This window comes from Ranitomeya imitator, chromosome 2 (genome assembly GCF_032444005.1).
Source record: "Ranitomeya imitator isolate aRanImi1 chromosome 2, aRanImi1.pri, whole genome shotgun sequence".
NCBI classification, from domain to species: Eukaryota; Metazoa; Chordata; class Amphibia; order Anura; family Dendrobatidae; genus Ranitomeya; species Ranitomeya imitator.
Genome location: NC_091283.1, coordinates 353404262 through 353430301, shown reverse-complemented (window position 1 = coordinate 353430301; position 26040 = coordinate 353404262). Strand labels below are relative to the sequence as shown.

The 26040-nt window shown below is 44.1% G+C and overlaps 1 protein-coding gene across 6 annotated transcripts in view; it reads right to left on the bottom strand.

The window, feature by feature from the left end:
* The window catches only part of LOC138663761 (zinc finger protein 182-like), a 191035-nt gene that overhangs the window by 32680 nt on the left and 132315 nt on the right, over positions 1-26040 (bottom strand). The window contains exons 1-2 of one of the 6 annotated variants that reach the window (XM_069750092.1): positions 23449-23577; positions 23297-23346 (exon numbers count right to left, since the gene is read on the bottom strand). The exons of 2 other annotated variants lie outside the window; for them this stretch is intronic. In XM_069750092.1, the coding sequence (XP_069606193.1) occupies positions 23297-23346; positions 23449-23494 (96 nt within the window). In that variant the 5' untranslated portion in view covers positions 23495-23577. Of the gene's footprint in view, positions 1-9091; positions 9640-19238; positions 19325-23296; positions 23347-23448; positions 23578-26040 lie in introns of those variants that run through there. 3 more of the 6 variants (XM_069750094.1, XM_069750093.1, XM_069750096.1) reach the window with 3 other exon arrangements.

The following is a 26040-nucleotide window of genomic DNA, read 5'->3' as shown; positions in this document are numbered from 1 at the left end:
ATTTCATACTGCAATTGACAGGTATGATATTGAGCCCACAGTACGGCTGGTATACATGAGGACAGTGATCCTAGTAAGGACATGGCCTTCCTCAGGGTCATACGGGGCTTTGATACTGCCTCTGACACCTTTGTTTGAATAATTATTTTCTTTGACTGTGGCAAAAAACTCCTCTGACTTACAGAATCTAGTTGAATTCCCAGAAATATCTGGATGGTGTCTGGATTCAACCTGGATTTTTCGTAATTCACGATCCAACCTAGACCCTGCAAGGATGAGATCGCATTAGATAACCGCATTTCACATTGGTATCTGGAATTTCCGATAACAAGAAAATCATCCAGGTAGGGTATTATAAGAGTGTTTTGCTGGCGTAAGTGAGCCATCACTTCTAGGATCACCTTTGTAAAGATGCGGGGAGCCATAGAAAGCCCAAAGGGCATTGCTACATACTGGAAGTGACGAACCTGTCCTGCCAGGATGACTGCTACCCTTAGATACTGCTGATGTTCGGCATATATAGGAAGATGATAATAGGCATCTTTTAGGTCGATTCCGGCCATGACACACCTAGGAAACAAGAGCTTGATGGTAGAACTAATAGACTCCATTTTAAAAGTTCGATTATATAGAAAGGAATTTAATTTCTTGAGATTAATGATGGTTCTGAATGAACCATCTGGTTTTTTGATCAAAAACAAAGGGGAGTAAAATCCCCTTCCTCTTTGATCTTGGGGAACCTCTACCAACACTTTTTTAGATAGGAGAGAAATAATCTCGGGCTCTAGAGCCTCTTGTTGTTCTTGTCCCTTTGGAGATGTTATTATAAAAGAATCCCAAGGGATTCTAAAAAATTCTAATTTAAGACCATCTTTTATAATGTCCAGGATCCAACGGTTGGATGTTATATGTTCCCACTTGGATAGAAAAAATTTTAATCTGCCGCCTACTTCAGGGTTAGCGGTACTTGCCACGTTTTGCGTTGTAAGACCCGGTAAACAGGGCTCCTTTTTGCTTAGGGTCTTTCGCCTCCCAGCGATCCCTTTGCTCAAATGGTTTCCTGGAAAAGGGTCGTCTCCTGAATGCTCTCCTGTAAGACGGAAGATACTGATTAGGAAAACCTTTCTTCCGTTCTCCTGCTTTCTTTAAGATCTCATCCAGAGTCTTCCCGAAAAGGAACTCACCCTGGCAGGGGAGCGCACAAAGCTTTGCCTTTGCCTGTGCGTCCCCTTTCCAGTTCTTCAACCAGAGTGCTCGCCGGGCTGTGTTTGTTAAGCCGGCTGACCTGGCTGCTAGGCGTAGCGAATCTACTGAGGCGTCTGCCAGGAATGCTACAGCCTCCTTCATCAGAGGGATCTTTGGTAGAATGGAGTCTCTTGCAGTTCTACCTCTGATCTGCTCCTCCAGTTGTTCCATCCAAACCAGCAGAGATCTCGCCGTACAGGTAGCAGAGATGGCTGGTCGGAATGCCCCTGTATTGGCCTCCCAAGATTTTTTAGGCAGGGCCTCTGCTTTACGGTCCAACGGATCCGTTAGCATCCCTGAATCCTCTACAGGCAAGACTGACTGTTTTGAGGTTGAGGCTACAGCTGCGTCCACTTTTGGCACTTTCGACCAAGTATTCAGCTCCTCGTCGCTAAAGGGATATCGCCTTTTAGAGGAAGATGGTAGAAGACCTCTGGCGCTCTGTTTGTCCCACTCTTTTTTAATTAATTCTTTAACGGTTGCGACAACGGGAAAGGATCTGCGCTTCCTTTGTCCTAACCCCGCGAACATAATGTCCTGAGCTGATTTTTTCCCTTTCTCATCAGGGCACCCCATCGTGTTTCTGACTGCTTTTACCAAGCTGTCCACGCTGCTGTTAGGCAGACATAACCCCCCTTCATCTTCGGATGAACTCGGCCGAGTTTCCGACTCATCTGAGGACTTATGCACCTCCTCCGATTCTGGATTTTCCGGAGATGGGGATCTGCTAGGTTGGCGGGAGCTAGAGATACTAGCCTGTGACAGTCCCTGCATCTCTTCTCGAATCATGGCTCTAACGTCAGATGGAGTCATAATGTTTTCCTGACGCAAGGTCAGTATGATGCAATCTGAGCATAACTTCTTCATATAGGAGTCTGGAAGGGGCTGTGAACATAAAGCACATTCTTTGTGCTTGGACTTGTGTGCCTTTTTCCTGGACTAAAGGAAGGGGACATAGGAGGAACATACATCAGCATATAGGTAGAGAAGTCTTTAAACTCACCCAGAGAAGCTGACAGGTACCGGATCTGGAGGCGGATTCTTTGAGGGATCTTTTTGCTTGGTGGAAGATCGCTCCTGACGACCACCATCTTAAATGCTGCTCCTGGCGCTTTTCTCCTTACTAGGAGAGCACTCTGATACTACAAGGTGCGTTTCGTCGGCCGGTGAAGCCATACTCACATCCACACACCGGCCGACAGTAGCGCTGCAGCTTTTAAAAGTGGCGCCGAATCTCCTGCCTCCCCGGCCCGAACCCGGAAGTGCTCCAGCGACTTCCGGGTCAGACGCGCCGCTCATTCCTCCATGCGGCAGCGGCTGCTTATTTAGCCGGCCGCTTTGAGCGCGCGCGCCCTCATGGAGCCGGGCGGACCAGCGGTGACCGGACCCGGACAATGGCCATCCATCAGACGAGGGGGGAGGCTGTACACAGTGGCTCCCCCGCCGCTGCTACTGGAACCGCAGCCCCTGCCGTTCCTTACAGAGACCGACGCAGGCGGGTGCATGGCCCAGGATCTTCTGTAGGTACGTCCTGGGATTCCCATAGGAACAGGAAACCTAAACTGAGGAGGAGAGGGGACCGCCTCCTTTTATTCTGTAGGTTTCCTGTTCCTATGGGCGGATCCCTCTCTCTCATGTGGGGTGCTGTCGTGACGAAGAGTAAAAAAAGCATTATAGAATAACACATAAATCAGCAGATACCAAAAGGCGTGAGGGCCCTGCTGCTTGCAAGCTGCAATCTATCAGCAAATAGGGGAGACACAAATAGGGGAGACACAAAAAGTGGATGGTAAAAAAGGTTTGTATTGTACTGTCCAGCCATCAAGAAAATTAATAGGTGGATTCACATAATGCTGTATAAACAGGTCACCAGCTGTGTACAAGTACAGACAGAAAGGGCTAATAGTGCATGGAGGGTGTATGAATAGATACTACTAGAGTCCAGATTTAAAAAAAAAAAAATTGTAAGAGCAAAAAAGGATAGTTAGATCAAAGATATGAGGTGATAGACCAGTCTAAAGAAATTAATATTGAGGCCACACTTAAAACTGGAAAATGTGAATTAATTGAATTGTCCTGGTAGTGCACACCAAAGAATTGGTGCAGCACAGGAGAAGTCTTGGTTGATGGCAGTGGGAGGTTCGGATTATTGAGGATGTTTGTCTAAGGTCATTAGCAGTACAGAGTACACAGATAGGGTGGAAGACTGAAACGAGGGAGCAGACATAGGATGCTGCTGAACCATGGAGAGCTTTGTGGGGTGAGAGTGATAAGTTTATATTGAATTCTGTAACGGATAGGCAACTAGTGTAACAACTGGCAAAGGATAGAGGCATCTTTGTATTGGCTGGAAAAGAATATGATTCTGGCTGCTGCATTGAGGACGCATTGGAGAGGGGAAAGTCTAGAAAGAGGGAGACCTATTTGTAGAGAGTTGCAATAGTCCAGACGAGAATCAAAAAGAGCAACAGTAAGAGTTTTAGCAAAAGTCAAAGGTACACCTTCACCTACACCTCAAAATCGGATGTGGGGAAAGAAGGAAAGATCTGAGTTAATTATGACCCCCAAGACAGCGGGCATGATACTGGGAAGTAATGGTAGAACCACACATGGAAATGGCAATATAGGGCATAGGTAGGTTAGTGCTGGGAAATAACACAAGGAGTTCAATTTTTGACAAATTCAGTTTTAGACAGAGGGAGGACATAATGTTAGAGACAACGGAAAGACAATCACTGGTATTTTGTAGTAATGCAGACATGATGTCAGAAGATGATGTATATAATTGGGTGTCATCTGCATATACAGTGGGGAAAATAAGTATTTGATACACTGCCAATTTTGCAAGTTTTCCAGACTACAAAGCATGGAGAGAGATCTGTAATTTTTATCATAGCTTCACATCAACTGTGAGAGACAGAATCTTCAAAAAAAAAAAAATCCAGAAAAAAATCACATTGTATGATTTTTACATAATTAATTTGCATTTTACTGCATGAAATAAGCATTTGATACAATAGAAAAACAGAACTTGATATTTGATATAGAAACCTTTGTTTGCAATTACAGAGGTCAGGCGTTTCCTGTAGTTCCTGACCAAGTTTGTACGCAGGGAAGCAGGAATTTAGGCACACTCTTCTCTCCAGATCTTTTAGGTGTCAGGGCTGTCTCTAGGCAACATTTAGTTTAAGCTACCTCCAAATATTTACTATTGGGTTCAGGTCTGTAGACTGGCTAGACCACTTGAAATGCTTCTTATGGAGCAATTCCTTAGTTGCCCTATCTGTATGTTTCGGGTCATTGTCATGCTGGAAGACTCTGACCCGACCTATCTCCACACTCTTACTTAGGAAAGGAGGTTGTTGGCCAAAATCTTGTAATGGATGACCCCACCCATCCTTTCAATATGATGCAGTCCTGTCCCCTTTGCAGAAAAGTACTCCCAAAGTATGATGTTTCCTCAACCATGCTCCACAGTTGGGACAGTGTTCATGGGATTGTGCTCACCTTTTTTCTTCCTCCAAACACAGCAAGTGGAGTTGATACCAAAAAGCTCTTGGTCTGATCTGTCCACATGACTTTCTCACATAAGTCCACTAGATCATCCAGGTGGTCATTTGTGAACTTCAAATGGGCCTGGACATGTGCTGGTGTGCCCTGCAGAATTTGAATCCATTACTGTGTAGTGTGTTACTAACGATAATGTTTTAGACTGTGTTCTCAGCTCTCTTCAGGTCATTGACCAGGTCCTCCACTGTAGTTTTGGGCTGATTACTGATCTGACCTTTCTCAGAATCATCCTTACCTCTGTGAGGCAAGATATTCCATAGAACCCCAGACCATGGAAGATTGACAGTCATCTTGTGTTTTTTTCCATTTTCTAATAGTTGTGCCAACAGTTGTCTTCTCACTGCAGAGTGGGAGGGCTTTTTAAAGAAAATCTAATAGGTCTGTGCGAGTTAGAATTTGTTAGTTGGTAGGTGGTGATCAAATCCTTATTTCATGCAAATAAATGCAAATTAATTATTTAAAAATCATGCAATGTGATTTTCTGATTTTTACTTTTAGATTCTGTCTCTCACAGTTGACGTGCACCTGGAAATAAATAAGAATTAGACCTCTCCATTCTTTGTAGGTCGGAAAACTTGCAAAATTGGTAGTGCGTCAAATACTTATTTTCCCCACTGTAGATGGTAATGAAAACCAAATCTACTACTTGTTTGTCCTATAGGGGCAGTATATAAGGAGTGGAGGAGGAAATCCAGGATTGATCCTTGAGGAACCCCGACAGAAAGTGGAAAAACAGAGGAAGAGGAGCCATCAAAAGATACAGTAAAGGAGCAGTCAGAGAGGTAGAAGAAACAGTAGAGATCAGTATCTTTGAGGCCAATAGCATGGAGCATAGTGAGAAGAAGATGGTCATCCACAGTGTCAAATGCGGCAAAGAGATCTGGGAGAATCAAAAGGGAGTAGTGGTCATTCAATTTAGCTGTTAGTAGATGTGAGGACAATGTATAAAATCGGTAGTAGTTTCCCTGCCTTTTAGCACCATAGCTGAGGGAATTCGGCACCACTAACCATGGTGCTGTGAAACACATGGTCGCTGTAAAACCCCCCCCTCTTTTTTCCCCTTCCTGAATACAACCAATCAGCCCTAGGACAAACACTGGGTAACCTGAAGCTGTGTGTGAGCAGGGTGTGCTTTACACTGCAGGTGACCAATCATGCAAAGCCACCTGTGGTCCCTCCCTTCTTAGTCAGGAATGTCTTTGTCCTGAGAGTCTCACAACGTAAATATCTCGGAGACCTCAGTGAGTATCATTAGTGATGCCCCAAGGCTGGAGTATATAAGCCCCCACACTTAACCCAGCCGGCAGTTGGAGTTGTGTTGCCTGGGGACTTGATCAGTACTATGCATTGGGACATCTGCCTGCAGCATGGTTTTGCCTGAAATGAACTGAGAACATGTGAGTGTTACCTTTTCTTATTTACTCCCTGTTTATTTCATAATTACCCTTGTACATATTTGCAATTGTCTCATTTGTAACATCTTTATAAAATATTTTTGATAAAGCACTGCCTAATTATTTTTATGGAATATAATATTTAATATTAGTTCGTTCTCCTGTTCTAAACCGTACCCTAAGTCTTCTGAAGGGAAACACGCTACTGTTACTACTGTGTTGGGTTAGCTTCGGACCCGTTTAATCGAAGCTGGTGGCAGCGAGAAGTGTGCAGACTTTTGGGTTATGTTGTAGCGGCTGCGGCGTTAATAATTATTGTTCCTGCCTGAGTGGGAGTAGTTATCGCGTCGCTGCAGCATGCCCAATAGCCAGTACATAGCAGGCAGCCTTTCTGGCGACTAATTACCCAGGGTGCAGTACCTAATCTGACCTGAGAGTAAGGGGGGCGCCAGAGAGCTGCAAGTGTTAAGTGGAACTGTAAGCGGGATATATATAAATCCCTGCAGTTCGTGGTATGTAGAAAAGCAGTGGGATACCTAGAATAAGCCCCTGCTGTAAGCTAAGAGGTCAACAGCCTTGTGTGTGTTTCATCACATCGTGGAGTGGAGGGATAACTAAGATAAGCCCCCCTGCACATGTGATAGCCGTCTGCTGGCCTAAAGTCACCTCAATCCGTGACGTAGGGGTGACTGTCACGGTGGGAATCCTGACCAATTGGTGACAGCACTCAGGGGAATCGTGACAGTAGATCATAGATACTTTAGTAAGGGCAGTTTCAGTAAAGTGTAAGTGTTTTATTCCAATTTTTGTTCAGCGTTATGATAAAGCATCGTTTTTATTTTTTTTACAGTCCACTCAGGGGGTTATCTAGTGTGATATATATATATATATATATATATTTTTATTTTGTGATTTTTTTAAATATATTTTTATAACTTTTTTCTCCACTTTATTTTTTTACTTAGTCCCACTGAGAGACTTTGACTTGCAGCACTCTGATCGCAGTTAGGCTACGTTCACATTAGCGTTGTGCGGTGCTGCGTCGGCGACGCAACGCACAACGCAAACAAGAACGCATGCAAAATGCATAGTTTTGTGATGCATGCGTCCTTTTTTGACCGGATTTTGGACGCAAAAAAAATGCAACTTGCTGCGTCCTCTGCGCCCTGACGCTTGTGCCAAGAAAGATGCATGCATCACAAAACGCATGTCCATGCGCCCCCATGTTAAATATAGGGGCGCATGACGCATGCGTCACCGCGGCTGCGCCCGACAAAACGCTAATGTGAACGTGGCCTTATAAAGCATAGCAAGGCAGGAGCTTACATCAGATAAATGGTTAACTGCAGCTGTCAGGTAGCAAGTAAATGCAGATAGTAGGAGTTTACTGAAGAGATGATTAGCCAGCTGAAAGATGGATGGTGAGGCAGAACTCCATGACTACACATGGAAGTAAATGCAAGCTTACTGAATACTGAGACAGCATTAACCCTTTCATACAGCGGCCTCTTTCCATTGTTTCCTCCCCTTCTTCCAAGAGCAATAACTTTTTTATTTTTCCATCAACATAGTTGTAAGAGGTTGCTTTTTGCGGGATAAGTTGTACTTTTGAACGACACCATTAATTTTATCATGTTATACTGAAGCTACAGAGGCAAGGACTAGGGGAAACTACAGTATATGCAGATGGTTAAGGAATTGGTTAAATGACAGGAAACAAAGTCATCATAAATGGTACATTCTCTAAATGGGATATAGTCAGCAGCGGGGACCTCAGGGGTCTGTGCTAGGACCGATTGTTTTTAGCCTCTATTAATGACCTAGTGGATGGCATTGAGAGTAAAGTGTCAGTCTTTGCTGACGACACTAAATTATGTAGGATATTAAAATCTGACCTTGACAGTACAATATTGCAAAACAATCCAGTTAAGATGTCTGATCAGGCAAACAAAGTTTAATGTAAATAAATGTAGAGTAATGCACCTACAAAGGAGTAATCCTATTGCTGTATATATATTAAATGGGACCATACTTGGGACTACAGAACAGGAGAAGGGCTTGGGTATTCTGGTTACAAGTAAGATGAGCAGCAGTACTCAATGTCAGGCAGCAGCCACAAAAGCAAACATGATTTTAGGATGTATAAAAAAGGAGATAAAATCCTGCAACCAATGTATTGTTACCCCTTTATAAATCACTGGTGAGGCCACATCTAGTATATGGGATCCAGTTTCGGGCTCCACATTTAAAAAAGGACATTCAGAAATTACAGTCAGATCAAAAGCGGGCAACTAGAGTATTACAAGGGTGGAAGGCCTCTCGTATAATGAGAGGTTTGAAAAGTTGGGCTACTTTAGCTTTGAAAAAAAGACGCCATACAGGGGATCTCATTTACATGTATAAATATACTGCTCGGGCAAAAAATTAACCCCTTCATGACCCAGCCTATTTTGACCTTAATGACCTGGCCGTTTTTTGCGATTCTGACCAGTGTCCCTTTATGAGGTATTAACTCGGGAACGCTTCAACGGATCCTAGCGGTTCTGAGATTGTTTTTTCGTGACATATTGGGCTTCATGTTAGTGGTAAATTTAGGTCAATAAATTCTGCGTTTATTTGTGATAAAAATGGAAATTTGACGAAAATTTCGCAATTTTCACATTTTGAATTTTTATTCTGTTAAATCAGAGAGTTATGTGACACAAATTAGTCAATAAGTAACATTTCCCACATGTCTACTTTACATCAGCACAATTTTGGAAACAACATTTTTTTTTTAGACCCCGAAAGGAACTTATCTAGATGTGTGGTGAGCACTTTCAACCCCCAAATGCTTCACAGAAGTTTATAACGCAGAGCTGTGAAAACACCGGATTACGTACCGGTAATGCTCTTTTATAGAGCCACGACAGCACCCACTGAGAGAGGGGATCCGCCCCTAGGAACAGGAAACCCTACGGAGAGATAAAAGGGGCGGTCCCCCTCGCTCCCACAGTTTGGGTTACAGAGATTGCGAGGAACCGCCCACCAGTTTTAGTAGACAATTCTTTATCATCATTTATAATAATTTAACTACGTATAACTACAAGAATCCACCACCCTTAGTGCTCATATGTACACTATTATATATAAATGGGAGGGAAGTGAAGGGGTGCTGTCGTGGCTCTATAAAAGAGCATTACCGGTACGTAATCCGGTGTTTTCTCTTCGCCACGACAGCACCCACTGAGAGACTTTCAGAGATAGTTATTTGGGGGGGATTATCGTATTAAGGACTGATCTACCGAAACACAAGTCAGTGGAGGCAGATAGATCTAATCTATAGTGACTATAGAAGGTAGAAGGAGAGGACCAGGTTGCGGCCTTACATATGAGTTCTATAGGAACCTCTGCTCGTTCAGCCCAGGATGATGCTATCGCCCGAGTGGAATGTGCCTTCACAGTCTCAGGTGGATTCTCCCCTTTAGATGAATAGGCCAGATATATCGCCTCCCGAATCCATCGGGATAGTGTGCCTTTTGTAACACCAGATCCTTTCCTTTGACCCTGGAAGGAAATAAAGAGAGCCCTGCTCTTCCTCCAGGCGCTAGTCCTATCCAGATAAGCTATTATAGCCCTTCTCACATCTAAAGTATGGTATTTCTCTTCCTCCTGGTTTGTAGGATTATTATAGAAAGAAGGAAGAAGGATCTCTTGAGATCTATGAAATTTTGTACACATTTTAGGAAGGTAGGAAGGGTCTGTCTTCAGGACAATTCTATCTGGAAAAATTGACATAAAGGGAGGATCTACAGATAGTGCCTGTATGTCACTTACCCTTCTTGCCGATACTAGCGCGACAAGAAGAACAGTCTTAAGTGAAATATATTTAATGTGAGCTAAGTCTAGAGGCTCAAATGGATGACCTGTTAAGGCTTCCAGGACCAAATTAATATCCCAAGGAGGCATCTGGGGAATCTGAACTGGCTCTGATCTCTGGCAAGCTGAAATAAATCTAGCTATCCATCTATTACCCGCAACATTGTGACTATACAAGGCTCCTAGAGCAGAAACTTGTACCTTCAGAGTATTAACTGAAAGGCCTAGGTCACGTCCTTTTTGAAGAAATTCTAGAATAGTGGAGACGGGAATTTCACTAGACAACGCTGATGGATAGAGATCTAGAAATTTCCTCCACACTCTCACATATATGTCAGTAGTGGATCTTTATCTACTTGTCAACAAGGTATTAATTACACTATCGGAGAAGCCTCTTAGTTTTAACAGCTGCCTCTCAAATTCCAGGCTGTCAACCTTAGTCCCTTCACATGAGGGTGGTTGAAGGGCCCCTGGGAAAGAAGATCCTGATCCTCCGGGAGGATCCACGGATCCGAGATGGACATGGCTCTGAGCAGGGAAAACCATGGTCTTTTTGGCCAAAATGGGGCAATCAGGATTATATTTGCCCAGTCCTCCCTTATCTTCCTGATTACTGTTGGTAGAAGAATCAGAGGAGGAAAAGCGTATGCTTTCTGAAATGTCCAAGGAGTCTGAAGGGCATCGAGAATGTCGGGATTGTCGGCCCGGAACATTGAAGCGAATCTTTTTAGTTGTCGGTTTTGTCTTGTGGCGAAGAGATCTATCTCGGGTGTACCCCATTTCATGGTTATCATTTTGAAAATTTGATGATTTAGGACCCACTCTCCTTGGTGGAGGGTATGACGACTGAGGAAGTCTGCTCTTGAGTTGTCCACTCCTCTGACATGTAGCGCTGACAGGGACAGAAGATGTTCTTCGGCTATGGTTAGAATGTCTTCGGTTATAGACATGAGCGTTCCTGATCTTGTTCCTCCTTGATGATTGATATAGGCGACTGAGGTCATGTTGTCGGACAGAATTCTGGTATGTGTCCCGTGTAGCTGCGGAAGGAATTCACATAGAGCATGATAGATAGCTTTTAGCTCTCTTATATTAGAAGAGTCGTCTGACTCCGTGACTGACCATAATCCTTGGACTAAATGGTCTTTTAAATGTGCGCCCCAGCCAGTAGGACTGGCATCAGTATATATTATATTTGAGGGTTTAACTACCCAGGGAACTCCACTGACCAGGTTTTTTGGATCTAGCCACCATATCAGAGATTGGATTACATTATTAGAAAGGGAAATTTTAATATTCAAATGACCATGAGATTTTTCTTCTTCATGTAAAATTGCATACTGTAAATGCCTTGAGTGAAATTGGACCCATGGAACCGCTGGGATACATGACGTGAAGGAGCCAAGAAGGGACATGCCTTCTCTCAAAGAAATTAGGGGTTTATCTATTACCGACTGAACTTTATTCCTGACCGTTATCTGTTTATTTTCCGGAAGGAAACATTTCTGGCTTGTAGAATCCAATATAATCCCTAGGAAAATTTGCCGAGTTGTTGGGATAAGTCTAGATTTTTCCCAGTTTATTATCCAACCCAATCTTTGCAGAGATGCTATCATATCACACAACCGTTGTTGACATTGCGAAGGAGAATTTCCTACTACTAAGATGTCATCTAAGTAGGGAATTACGAGAGTGTCTTTTAGTCTTAGATATGACATTACCTCCGCCATTAGTTTAGTGAATACTCTTGGGGCTATAGATAGCCCAAAAGGCATTGCAGTATACTGAAAGTGTCGGACACACCCATTCAATACAATCGCTACCCGTAGATATTGTTGATGCTCTGCATAAATAGGTAGATGGTAATACGCATCTTTAAGGTCGAGAACCGTCATAAAGCAATAGGGAAACAGGAGTTTAATGGTGGACCGGATAGATTCCATCTTAAAGGTTTGATTTTCTAGGTAGATGTTTAATTTTTTAAGATTAATAATAGTTCTGAATGTTCAATCTGGTTTTGGAATCAAAAATAACGGGGAATAGAATCCCTTTCCCTCCTGTAGGAATGGAACCTCCACCAAGACTCCCTTAGCTAGGAGATTTATTACCTCCTGCTCCAATGCCTCTTGTTGTAACTGAGATTTTAATGAAGTCAATAGAAATGAGTCCGGAGGGACTCGGGAAAATTTTAATTGTAACCCAGAGGCAATAAGGTTATTTGCCCAAATATTTGCTGTTATGGCCCGCCATTCATTAGCAAAGGAGGACAATCTGCCTCCCACAGGTAGATCTGTCCTAACGGGGTTTTTCTTCAAACTTGAAAGGGCGCTTCCCAAAGAACGCACCCTTTTGTTTTGTGTCTCTTGTGGCCCAGCGATCCTGGTTCTTAAACTCCTTCCTTTTATTAAATGCGGCCTTTCGGAACGCTCTCCTATAAAATGGAACGTAATTATTACTATTTGGAAAGCCTTTCTTCCTTTCCCCTGCTTTAGTTAAGATCTCATCCAGTTTGGTACCAAACAGGTACTCACCCTGACATGGGAGGCTGCATAACTTAGACTTGGTCTGAGGGTCACCTTTCCAGCCCTTAAGCCATAGGGCCCTACGTGCTGCATTGGTTAATCCTGCCGACTTGGCTGCCAGGCGTATAGAGTCTGCAGATGAGTCCGCTAGAAAGGCTGTGGCACCTCTAATCAGGGGTATAGAGGACAATAATTTCTCTCGAGAGAGACCTCCTTTCAGCCCTTCTTCCAAGTCACTCAGCCAAACAAGCATGGATCTTGCGGTGCATGTGGCTGAGATTGCCGGTTTAAAGGCCCCTGCAGAAGTCTCCCATGCTCTTTTAAGGAGCGAATCGGCTTTGCGATCTAGAGGATCTTGTAACTAGCCTGAATCCTCTACAGGCAGTAAGGATTTCTTTTATGTAGACGCCACAGCTGCGTCTACTTTTGGGGCTTTTGACCATGTTGTGAATTCTTCATCATTAAAGGGGTAGCGTCTCTTTGAGGATGGTGGTAACCCCCTCTGCCCCTGGCTTTCCCACTCTTTTTTTATCAAACTTTTTACTGCCGTTATTACCGGAAAAGAGGGTCTCTTCTTTTCGGATAGGCCAGCAAACAATGTCTTGCTGTGTTTTAGGGACTTTAAGATCTTCTATGCCCATGGTATTGCAAACTGATCTCACCAGATTGTCAATGCTGTCTGTGGGGAAGCACGTATCCTGATCCGCATCTGAGGATACCTCCTGCTGCGATCTATCTGAGTTTGTATCCTCTAACTCAGAGGCCTGATTGGATACAGGTGAAACGTATCCTCTTTTCTCCTTAATACGTGGCTCTCTGTCAATGCTTTGTAGGGCTCGTAATTCCTCCCTAATCATGGCCCTTATATCCTCTGATTTAACTGAGGCTTCCTCATGTAACGTTGATTTTATACATGAATCACATAGCCTTTTAGTGTAACTATCCGGAAGGGGCTGGATACATAACGCACACTGCTTGTGTTTCGCTTTTTCCTTCCTTTTTGCCTATATAAAGGGAGAGGGACAATAATCAGGCTAGTGGGGTAGATGCACACTCACCCAGAAGCTGACCGATCAGGTACCGGCTGAGGAGGAGACACAGGCGCAGGTGGCTTTCTTTTGGACGATCCGCTCTGCCTAGAGCGGCTGCTGCTGCTGGCATGGCTACGAGGGGCGACAGTGGTAACCTCTAGCGAAGGTACCGCAGGCTCTCTCGGTGAATCCATCTTGGACGCCGGAATGCAGCGCCGGCGTCCTTTTTACATGGGGGCCGCCATGTTCTTCCTGTTGAACCTGGAAGTACTCACCACTTCCGGGTCGCGGCCATCTTGGATCTCGTGCCGCACTGCCCGATGTCATCTCTCCTCTGCTCCCACACTGGATGCATGTATCCGGCGTCCAGGGGAGCGAAAAAATGGCAGCAATACCCCCGCAATTACCGCCAGCAGCGGCGGCGCAGTTCGGGTATAATCTTCTGCCGCAGGCTCGCCCGATGCGTCCTCCTGCCCGTGACCCATGCGACCTGGAGCCCTGGCCTCACGGAGCCTGCCAGCGGAGGGGGGAAACTGAAGCCAGGACCCCCGACGCTGCTTCCAGCACTGGAGCCCCTGCCGTCCTCTCAGGTAAACCGCACAGGCGGCATCCAGGCTAGGTATCCTCTTCTCCATTGGGTTCCCTTAGGAACAGGAAACCAAACTGTGGGAGCGAGGGGGACCGCCCCTTTTATCTCTCCGTAGGGTTTCCTGTTCCTAGGGGCGGATCCCCTCTCTCCGTGGGTGCTGTCGTGGCGAAGAGAAAATAATAAATACGTTTTCTTTCCTCAAAAATAATTATTTAGCCCAGAATGTTTTAATTTTCCCAAGGGTTACAGGAGAAATTGGACCCCAAAAGTTGTTGTCCAGTTTCTCCTGAGTACACTGATACCCCATGTGTGGGGGTAAACCACTGTTTGGGCACAGGTCGGGGCTCGGAAGTGAAGTAGTGACTTTTGAAATGCAGACTTTGATGGAATGCTCTGCGGGCGTCACGTTGCGTTTGCAGAGCCCCTGGTGTGCATAAACAGTAGAAACCCCCCACAAGTGACCCCATTTTGGAAACTAGACCCCCCAAGGAACTTATCTAGATATGTAATGAGAACTTTGAACCCCCAAGTGCTTCACAGACGTTTACAACGCAGAGCCGTGAAAATAAAAAATCATTTTTCTTTCCTCAAAAATGATGTTTTAGCAAGCAATTTTTTGTTTTCACAAGGGTAACAGGAGAAATTAAACCCCAGTAATTGTTGCGCAGTTTGTCCTGAGTACAGTGATACCCCATATGTGGGGGTAAACCACAGTTTGGGCGCACCAGTGTTTTTTGTGCCGATTTCACCTGCGGATTCCTATTGAGGAACAGGTGTAAAACGCTGCAGAATCCGCACAAAGAATTGACATGCTGCGGAAAATACAACACAGCGTTCCCGCGCGGTATTTTCCGCACCATGGGCACAGGGGATTTGGTTTTCCATAGGTTTACATGGAACTGTAAGGCCGGCTTCACACTCAGCGTATGAAAATACGGTCCGTATATTACGGCCGTAATACGCTGAAATGTCCCGAAAATAGTGGTCCGTAGCTCCTCCGTAGGCAGGGTGTGTCAGCGTTTTTTGCGCATGGCATCCTCCGTATGTAATCCGTATGGCATCCGTACTGCGTGGTTTTCTCGCAGGCTTGCAAAACCGACATACCGCTATAGAAATGATCCATGTGTCCCAAAAAGAAAAAAAAAAAAAATATATATATATATATATATATATATATATATATATATATATATATATATGTCAGTAGACACATATATGTATATATATTAATATTTATTCCAGCGCTATACAGCTTGAAAGCCGGTAATTCAATTACCGGCTTTTTCTTTCTCCTTCCTAAAACCGACATGATTTGAGACATGGTTTACATACACTAAACCATGTCTTCTCTCCATTTTTTTTGCAGATTCCACACTACTAATGTCAGTAGAGTGTATCTGCTAAATTTGGCCGTTCTAGCTCTTTAAATAAAGGGTTAAATGGCGGAAAAAATTGGCGTGGGCTCCCGCGCAATTTTCTCCGCCAGAGTAGTAAAGCCAGTGACTGAGGGCAGATATTAATAGCCTGGAGAGGGTCCATGGTTATTGACCCCCCCCCTGGCTAAAAATATCTGCCCCCAGCCACCCCAGAAAAGGCACATCTGGAAGATGCGCCTATTCTGGCACTTGGCCACTCTCTTCCCATTCCCGTGTAGCGGTGGGATATGGGGTAATGAAGGGTTAATGCCACCTTGCTATTGTAAGGTGACATTAAGCCTAATTAATAATGGAGAGGCGTCAATTTTGACACCTATCCATTATTAATCCAATTGTAGTAAAGGGTTAAATAAAAGACAAACACAATATTTAAAATTATTTTAATGAAATAAAAACAATGGTTGTTGGAGTATTTTATTCTACGCCCAATCCAGTCACTGAAGACCCTCGTTCTGTGAAAGAAAAAACATAATAAACCAACAATATACTTACCCTCCGCAGATCTGTAACGTCCAACGATGTAAATCCTTCTGAAGGGGTTAAAACAGTTTGCAGCAAGGAGCTTTGCTAATGCAATGCTACTCCTCGCTGCAAAACCCCGGAGAATGAGTCTAAATATAGATCAATGAGCTATATTTAGCTTCATTTGCGGTGAGGCGCCCTCTGCTGGCTGTTCATAGATCGTGGGAAATTACCTAGAAAGCCTGGGAGCTTTCTAGGTAAGTTCCCACGATCTATGAACATCCAGCAGAGGGCGCCTCACCGCAAATGAAGCTAAATATAGCTCATTGATCTATATTTAGACTCATTCCCCGGGGTTTTGCAGCGAGGAGTAGCATTGCATTAGCAAAGCTCCTTGCTGCAAAATGTTTTAACCCCTTCAGAAGGATTTACATCGTTGGACGTTACAGATCTGCGGAGGGTAAGTATATTGTTGGTTTATTATGTTATTTCTTTCACAGAACGAGGGTCTTCAGTGACTGGATTGGGCGTAGAATAAAATACTCAAACAACCATTGTTTTTATTTCATTAAAATAATTTTAAATAATGTGTTTGTGTTTTATTTAACCCTTTACTACAATTGGATTAATAATGGATAGGTGTCATAATTGACGCCTCTCCATTATTAATTAGGCTTAATGTCACCTTACAATAGCAAGGTGGCATTAACCCTTCATTACCCCATATCCCACCGCTACACGGGAATGGGAAGAGAGTGGCCAAGTGCCAGAATAGGCGCATCTTCCAGATGTGCCTTTTCTGGGGTGGCTGGGGGCAGATATTTTTAGCCAGGGGGGGCCAATAACCGTGGACCCTCTCCAGGCTATTAATATCTGCCCTCAGTCACTGGCTTTACTACTCTGGCGGAGAAAATTGCGCGGGAGCCCACGCCAATTTTTTCCGCCATTTAACCCTTTATTTTAAGAGCTAGAACGGCCAAATTTTGCAGATACACTCTACTGACATTAGTAGTGTGGAATCTGCAAAAAAAATGGAGAGAAGACATGGTTTACTGTATGTAAACCATGTCTCAAATCATGTCGGGTTTTAGGAAGTAGAAGGAAAAAGCCGGTAATTGAATTACCGGCTTTCAAGCTGTATAGCGCTGGAAAAAATATTAATATATATACATATATGTGTCTCACTGACATATATATATATATATATACCTATTCTATGTGTACACATTTATTCTACCTATTCTACTGTAAGCTGTCAGTGTGATTTTACTGTACACCGCACTGAATTGCCGGCTTTTCTCTCTAACAGCGCTGCGTATTTCTCGCAAGTCACACTGCTTGTCCGTGTGTAATCCGTATTTTTCACGCTTCCATAGACTTTCATTGGCGTATTTCTTGCGCAGTACGGTGACAAACGCAGCATGCTGCGATTTTGTACGGCCGTAGAAAGCCGTATAATACTGATCAGTAAAATACGGCAGATAGGAGCAGAGGCATAGAGAATAATTGTGCCGTATTTTTTGCGAGTTTTACGGACGTAGTTTCTGCGCTCTTACGTCCGTAAAACTCGCAAGTGTGAAGCCGGCCTAAAGCTGATGGAAAACTGCTACGAATCCGCAGTGGCCAATCCGCTGCGGATCCGCAGCCAAATCTGCACATAGCCTAATTCTAAAAAGGTATGTGCACACGCTGCGGAAAACGCTGCGGATCCGCAGCAGTTTCCCATGAGTTTACAGTTCAATGTAAACCTATGGGAAACAAATCACTGTACACATGCTGCAGAAAAACTGCACGGAAACGCAGCGGTTTACATTCCGCAGCTTGTCACTTCTTTCTGCGGATCCCGCAGCGGTTTTACAACTGCTCCAATAGAAAATCGCAGTTGTAAAACCGCAGAGAAATGCGCAGAAAAACCGCGGTAAATCCGCCATAAATCCGCAGCGGTTTAACACTGCGGATTTATCAAATCCGCTGCGGAAAAATCCGCAGAGGACCAGAATACGTGTGCACATACCGAAACCCTAATCCTAGTTCTAACCCCAACCTTAGTGGAAAAAAAAAAAATTCTTTATTTTATTATTGTCCCTACCTATGGGGGTGACAAAGGGGGGGTCATTTACTATTTTTTTTTTATTTTGATCACTGTGATATAACCTATCTCAGTGATCAAAATGCACTTTGGAACGAATCTGCCGGCTGGCAGATTCGGCGGGCGCACTGCGCATGCGCCCGCCATTTTGGAAGATGGCGGTGCCCATGGAGAAGACGGACGGACCCCGGGAGGATCGGTAAGTATGATGGGGTGGAAGGGAGCACGGGGGGGTGGATCGGAGCATGGTGGGGTGGATCGGAACGCGGGGGGGGGGGGGGTGTTTCGAAGCACGGGGGTGGATCGAAGCACGGGGAGGGGGGAGGGGGGAGGGGGATCGGAGTGCAGGTATTGGGGGAAGCGGACAAGAGCACGGGGGAGCAGAGCACAGGACGGAGGGGAGCCGGAGCAGTGTACCGGACAGATCGGTGGCTTGGGGGGGGGTGGAATCGGTGGGGTGGGGGGTGGGGTCAGACCAGTGTTTACAGCCATGGCCAATGATATTGCAGCATCGGCCATGGCTGGATTGTAATATTTCACCAGTTATAATAGGTGAAATATTACAAATCGCTCTGATTGGCAGTTTCACTTTCAACAGCCAATCAGAGCGATCGTAGCCACGGGCTAGCCCTGGGCTGTACTACCACTCCCCCTGTCCCTGCAGATCGGGTGAAATTGGAGTTAACCCTTTAACCCTATCTGCAGGGACGCGATCTTTCCATGACGCCACATAGGCGTCATGGGTCGGATTGGCACCGACTTTCATGACTCCTACGTGGCGTCAAAGATCGGGAAGGGGTTAAGAGACCACTACAAAATGTTCAGTTTGTCTGATTTTTCTCTTTATAGGTATATTTTTGAGTAAAATGTATATTGTTCTTTTATTCTATAAACTACTGATAAAATGTCTCTAAAGCATCCCCAGACCAACACCTGGTCGTCTAATGGTTAGAGGGAGTATAGGAAAAATCAGCCGCACTCAAATGGTTGAAAGTTCAGCAAACTGTGTAGTTTCTTAATTAACATAAACCATAAACATCACCAGGTGCTTTTTTAGGAGGTAAATGGGTGGCGGAGTATTCAATTCGGGTAACGTTTCGACCCCAGCGGGTCTTTATCAAAACCTCACTGTAAAACAGATACAAACATATAAGTGAACTGTACATATATACATGTAATATATTAAAAAGAACTGAAAAAAAAAGGGAACACAAGAAAAACAATGACAAAAACAACAATAACATCAGGTCCAAAATTCATAATGGTACTAATTGACAGCTGTAACAACAGTACTCTGTCCCATAGAATTACAAGAACATGCTGTGGAGACCCTATCATAGGGGTGGGGAGTCCCCCATTTTTTGCAGGTAGAAGCAAGGCTATTCCGGAGAAACAGTTACATAGAGCACATATACAAGTCTTAATCCCTTCCCGACCTTTGACGCCACGTAGGCGTCATGAAAGTCTGTGCCAATCCGACCCATGACGCCTATGTGGCGTCATGGAAAGATCGCGTCCCTGCAGATCGGGTGAAAGGGTTAACTCCCATTTCACCCGATCTGCAGGGACAGGGGGAGTGGCAGTTTAGCCCAGGGGGGGTGGCTTCACCCCCCCCCCCCCCCCCCCCCCCGTGGCTACGATCGCTCTGATTGGCTGTTGAAAGTGAAACTGCCAATCAGAGCGATTTGTAATATTTCACCTATTAAAACTGGTGAAATATTACAATCCAGCCATGGCCGATGCTGCAATATCATCGGCCATGGCTGGAAATACTAATGTGCCCCCACCCCACCGATCGCCCCCCCAGCCCTCCGATCTGTCCGGTACACTGCCCCGCTCCCCTCTGTCCTGTGCTCTGCTCCCCCCCGTGCTCTTGTCTGCTCACCCCCGTGCTCCAATCACCCCCCCTGCAGTCCGATCCACCCCCGTGCTCTGTTCCACCCCCCCCCGTGCTCCGTTCCACCCCTCCCATGCTCCGATCCCCCCCCACCCCATCATACTTACCGATCCTGCCGGGGTCCGTCCGTCTTCTCCCTGGGCGCCGCCATCTTCCAAAATGGCAGGCACATGCGCAGTGCGCCCGCCGAATCTGCCGGCCGGCAGATAAGTTCAAAGTGCATTTTGATCACTGAGATATAATCTATCCCAGTGATCAAAATAAAAGAATAATAAATGCCCCCCCCCTTTGTCACCCCCATAGTTAGGGACAATAAAAAAATAAAGAATTTTTTTTTCCCCCACTTAATGTTAGAATAGGGTTAGGGGTAGGGTTTCGGTATGTGCACACATATTCTGGTTTCACTGCAGTTTTACAACTGCGATTTTCTATTGGAGCAGTTGTAAAACCGCTGCGGAATCCGCAGAAAGAAGCGACATGCTGCGGAATGTAAACCGCTGCGTTTCCGTGCAGTTTTTCCGCAGCATGTGTACAGCGATTTTTGTTTCCCATAGGTTTACATTGAACTGTAAACTCATGGGAAACTGCTGCGGATCCGCAGCGTGTGCACATACCTTTAGAATTAGGCTATGTGCACACGGTGCGGATTTGGCTGCGGATCAGCAGCGGATTAGCCGCTGCGGATTCGCAGCAGTGTTCCATCAGGTTTACAGTACCATGTAAACATATGGAAAACCAAATCCATTGTGCCCATGGTGCGGAAAATACCTCGCGGAAACGCTGCGTTGTATTTTCCGCAGCATGTCAATTCTTTGTGCGGATTCTGCAGCGTTTTACACCTGTTCCTCAATAGGAATCCGCAGGTGAAATCAGCACAAAAAACACTGGATTTCCGCGGTAAATCCGCAGGTAAAACGCAGTGCCTTTTACCCGCGGATTTTTCAAAAATGATGCTGAAAAATCTCACACGAATCCGCAACGTGGGCACATAGCCTTAGGGTTAGGGTTGTGGTTAGGGTTATGGCTACAGTTGGGATTAGGGTTAGGGGTGTGGGGGGGGGTTAGTGTTGGAGTTAGAATTAAGGGGTTTCCACTGTTTAGGCACATCAGGGGTCTCCAAACGCAACATGGCGCCACCATTGATTCCAGCCAATCTTGTATTCAAAAAGTCAAATGGTGCTCCCTCACTTCCGAGCCCCGACATGCGCCCAAACAGTGGTTTACCCCCACATATGGGGTATCAGTGTACTCAGGACAAACTGCGCAACAATTACTGGGGTTTAATTTCTCCTGTTACCCTTGTGAAAACAAAAAATTGCTTGCTAAAACATCATTTTTGAGGAAAGAAAAATGATTTTTTATTTTCACGGCTCTGCGTTGTAAACGTCTGTGAAGCACTTGGGGGTTCAAAGTTCTCATTACATATCTAGATAAGTTCCTTGGGGGGTCTAGTTTCCAAAATGGGGTCACTTGTGGGGGGTTTCTACTGTTTATGCACACCAGGGGCTCTGCAAACGCAACGTGACGCCCGCAGAGCATTCCATCAAAGTCTGCATTTCAAAACGTCACTACTTCACTTCCGAGCCCCGGCGTGTGCCCAAACAGTGGTTTACCCCCCACATATGGGGTATCAGCGTACTCAGGAGAAACTGGACAACAAATTTTGGGGTCAAATTTCTCCTGTTACCCTTGGGAAAATAAAAAATTGCAGGCTAAAAGATCATTTTTGAGAAAATATTTTTTATTTTTATGGCTCTGCGTTATAAACGTCTGTGAAGCACTTGGGGGTTCAAAGTCCTCACCACACATCTAGATTAGTTCCTTTGGGGGTCTAGTTTCCAAAATTGGGTCATTTGTGGGGGGGGGGGATCTCCAATGTTTAGGCATACAGGGGCTCTCCAAACGTGACATGGTGTCCGCTAATGATTGGAGCCAATTTTCCATTTAAAAAGCCAAATGGCGTGCCTTCCCTTCCGAGCTGTCCCATGCGCCCAAACAGTGGTTTACCCCCACATAAGGGGGAATCAGCGTACTCAGGACAAACTGGACAAGAACATTTGTGGTCCAATTTCTCCTATTACCCTTGGCAAAATAGGAAATTCCAGGCTAAAAAATCATTTTTGAGGAAAGAAAAATTATTTTTTATTTTCATGGCTCTGCGTTATAAACTTCTGTGAAGCACCTGGGGGTTTAAAGTGCTCACTAGGCATCTAGATAAGTTCCTTGGGGCGTCTAGTTTCCAAAATGGGGTCACTTGTGGGGGAGCTCCAATTTTTAGGCACACGGGGGCTCTCCAAACGTGACATGGTGTCCGCTAAAGAGTGGAGCCAATTTTTCATTCAAAAAGTCAAATGGCGTTCCTTACCTTCCAAGCCCTGCCGTGCGCCCAAACAGTGGTTTACCCCCACATATGAGGTATCAGCGTACTCAGGACAAATTGGACAACAACTTTCGTGGTTGAGTTTCTCCTTTTACCATTGGGAAAATAAAAAAATTGTTGCTAAAAGATAATTTTTGTGACCAAAAAGTTAAATGTTAATTTTTTCCTTCCATGTTGCTTCTGCTGCTGTGAAGCACCTGAAGGGTTAATAAACTTCTGGAATGTGGTTTTGTGCACCTTGAGGGGTGCATTTTTTAGAATGGTGTCACTTTTGGGTATTTTCAGCCATATATACCCCTCAAACTGACTTCAAATGTGAGGTGGTCCCTAAAAAAAAATGGTTTTGTAAATTTCGTTGTAAAAATGAGAAATCGCTGGCCAAATTTTAACCCTTATAACTTCCTAGAAAAAAAAAAAAATTTTGTTTCCAAAATTGTGCTGATGTAAAGTAGACATGTGGGAAATGTTATTTATTAACTATTTTGTGTCACATATCTCTCTGGTTTAACAGAATAAAAATTCAAAATGTGAAAATTTGCGAAATTTTCAAAATTTTCGCCAAATTTCCGTTTTTAATCACAAATAAACGCAGAATGTATTGACCTAAATTTACCACTAACATGAAGCCCAATATGTCACGAAAAAACAGTCTCAGAACCGCTAGGATCAGTTGAAGCGTTCCCGAGTTATTACCTCATAAAGGGACACTGGTCAGAATTGCAAAAAAACGGCAAGGTCTTTAAGGTCAAAATAGGCTGTGTCATGAAGGGATTAAACAGGAAAACCAGGTGCAGCGATCAGGTCGCTGATGAAATGCACTGACCTTATGCCAAAGAGGTAGAGGAGAGGAGAAACAGCCGAGTACCCATAGGGCTAAGGGGAAGTAGAGAGAAGGGAGAGAAAACAACAGGGAATAAGCAAATGACCAGTACAACAAGTAACCACTGTAAGCCAGAGGAGAGACTTAATAGTTACCAGCTCTGGTGGAGTTGTGTGGAAGCAAATTATACACAAGACCCATAAGGTCATATCCGGGTCTGCGCAGTGGCTCAGACTGGGAAAGAGGCTAGGAACGCTGTGTATTCACACTGAGTCTGCGCTGTGGCCACAGAGTAGATGCCAGCAGCGTGATAGTCCGGCGGGCGCCTGCGTAGTGTGAGTCCGGCGGGCGCCTGCGTAGTGTGAGTCCGGCGGGCGCCTGCGTAGTGTGAGTCCGGCGGGCGCCTGCGTAGTGTGAGTCCGGCGGGCGCCTGCGTAGTGTGAGTCCGGCGGGCGCCTGCGTAGTGTGAGTCCGGCGGGCGCCTGCGTAGTGCGCTCAGGGAGATATGCAGAGCGCTCTGGCTAAAGCTACTGCAGGTTAGGGCGGAGTCCAAGCAACCAGCGTGGAGGGCTAAGGGAGCGTATGTAAAGGGAGAAGTTAGGGAGCGTGTATAAAGAGAAAACAGAGAGAACATGAGAGCAAGAGGCTGGGAACCGGGTGTATGTGTATTGGAGGTATAGATGGAAGTGTCACAGAGTCAGCGAAAGAAAAAGAAGATGAAAAAGGAAAAAATAACAAGATATGAATAAAAAAATAAAAAATAGTAATGAAGAAAAAGAGAAGAGAGGAAGTTGTGTATGCTTAAAGCAAGCAGAGTTATGCCTAATCTCGGTAAGCAAGCTAAAATGGGGGTATATACTCCCTCTAGTTGGGAGGAAAACTAAGAGTTGTACATAAATAAAAAAAATTTTTTATAAAAAAATAAAAATAAAAAACTCCAAAAGCAATAGAATAAAATAAAGTAAAATAAAATAGAATAAAGATGAAAAATAAAAAAAATAAAAAAATCAATAAAATAAAAAAATAAATGGAAAATAAAAAAAATAAAAAAATTGAAAAAATAAAAAAATGAAACTAAGAATAAAGGAATAAAAAAAACGACTGACCCAAAACTGGAAAGAATGTACTAAGAAAAAAAGGAAAAAAGAGGAGAAATAACAAACGAGGAAAAACAAGAGAGCTACAAGGAAAAAAACAAAAAGGAAAAAAGAAAAGAAAAAAACAAGTACACAAAAAATGAAAAAAGGGATGTCAAAAAAGCAAATAAAGTAAAAAAATAAAAGAAAAAATGAAAAATGAGGAAAAAAGTTTTTTAACCCCTTCATGACCCAGCCTATTTTGACCTTAAAGACCTTGCCGTTTTTTGCAATTCTGACCAGTGTCCCTTTATGAGGTAATAACTCAGGAACGCTTCAATGGATCCTAGCGGTTCTGAGATTGTTTTTTCGTGACATATTGGGCTTCATGTTAGTGGTAAATTTAGGTCAATAAATTCTGCGTTTATTTGTGATAAAAACGAAAATTTGGTGAAAATTTTGAAAATTTCGCAATTTTCACATTTTGAATTTTTATTCTGTTAAACCAGAGAGATATGTGACACAAAATAGTTAATAAATAACATTTCCCACATGCTTACTTTACATCAGCACAATTTTGGAAACAAAAATTTTTTTTGTTAGGAAGTTATAAGGGTTAAAATTTGACCAGCGATTTGTCATTTTTACAACGAAATTTACAAAACCATTTTTTTTTAGGGACCACCTCACATTTGAAGTCAGTTTGAGGGGTCTATATGGCTGAAAATACCCAAAAGTGACACCATTCTAAAAACTGCACCCCTCAAGGTACTCAAAACCACATTCAAGAAGTTTATTAACCCTTCAGGTGCTTCACAGCAGCAGAAGCAACATGGACGGAAAAAATGAACATTTAACTTTTTAGTCACAAAAATTATCTTTTAGCAACAATTTTTTTATTTTCCCAATGGTAAAAGGAGAAACTGAACCACGAAAGTTGTTGTCCAATTTGTCCTGAGTACGCTGATACCTCATATGTGGGGGTAAACCACTGTTTGGGCGCACGGCAGGGCTTGGAAGGGAAGGAGCGCCATTTGACTTTTTGAATCAAAAATTGGCTCCACTCTTTAGCGGACACCATGTCACGTTTGGAGAGCCCCCGTGTGCCTAAAAATTGGAGCTCCCCCACAAGTGACCCCATTTTGGAAACTAGACGCCCCAAGGAACTTATCTAGATGCATAGTGAGCACTTTGAACCCCCAGGTGCTTCACAAATTGATACGTAAAAATGAAAAAGTACTTTTTTTTCACAAAAAAATTATTTTAGCCTCAATTTTTTCATTTTCACATGAGCAACAGGATAAAATGGATCCTAAAATGTGTTGTGCAATTTCTCCTGAGTACACCAATACCTCACATGTAGGGGTAAACCACTGTTTGGGCACATGGTAAGGCTCGGAAGGGAAGGAGCGCCATTTGACTTTTTGAATGAAAAATTATTTCCATCGTTAGTGGACACCATGTCGCGTTTGGATAGCTCCTGTGTGCCTAAACATTGGCGCTCCCCCACAAGTGACCCCATTTTGGAAACTAGACCCCCCAAGGAACTTATCTAGATGCATAATGAGCACTTTAAACCCCCAGGTGCTTCACAGAAGTTTATAACGCAGAGCCATGAAAATAAAAAATAATTTTTCTTTCCTCAAAAATGATTTTTTAGCCTGGAATTTC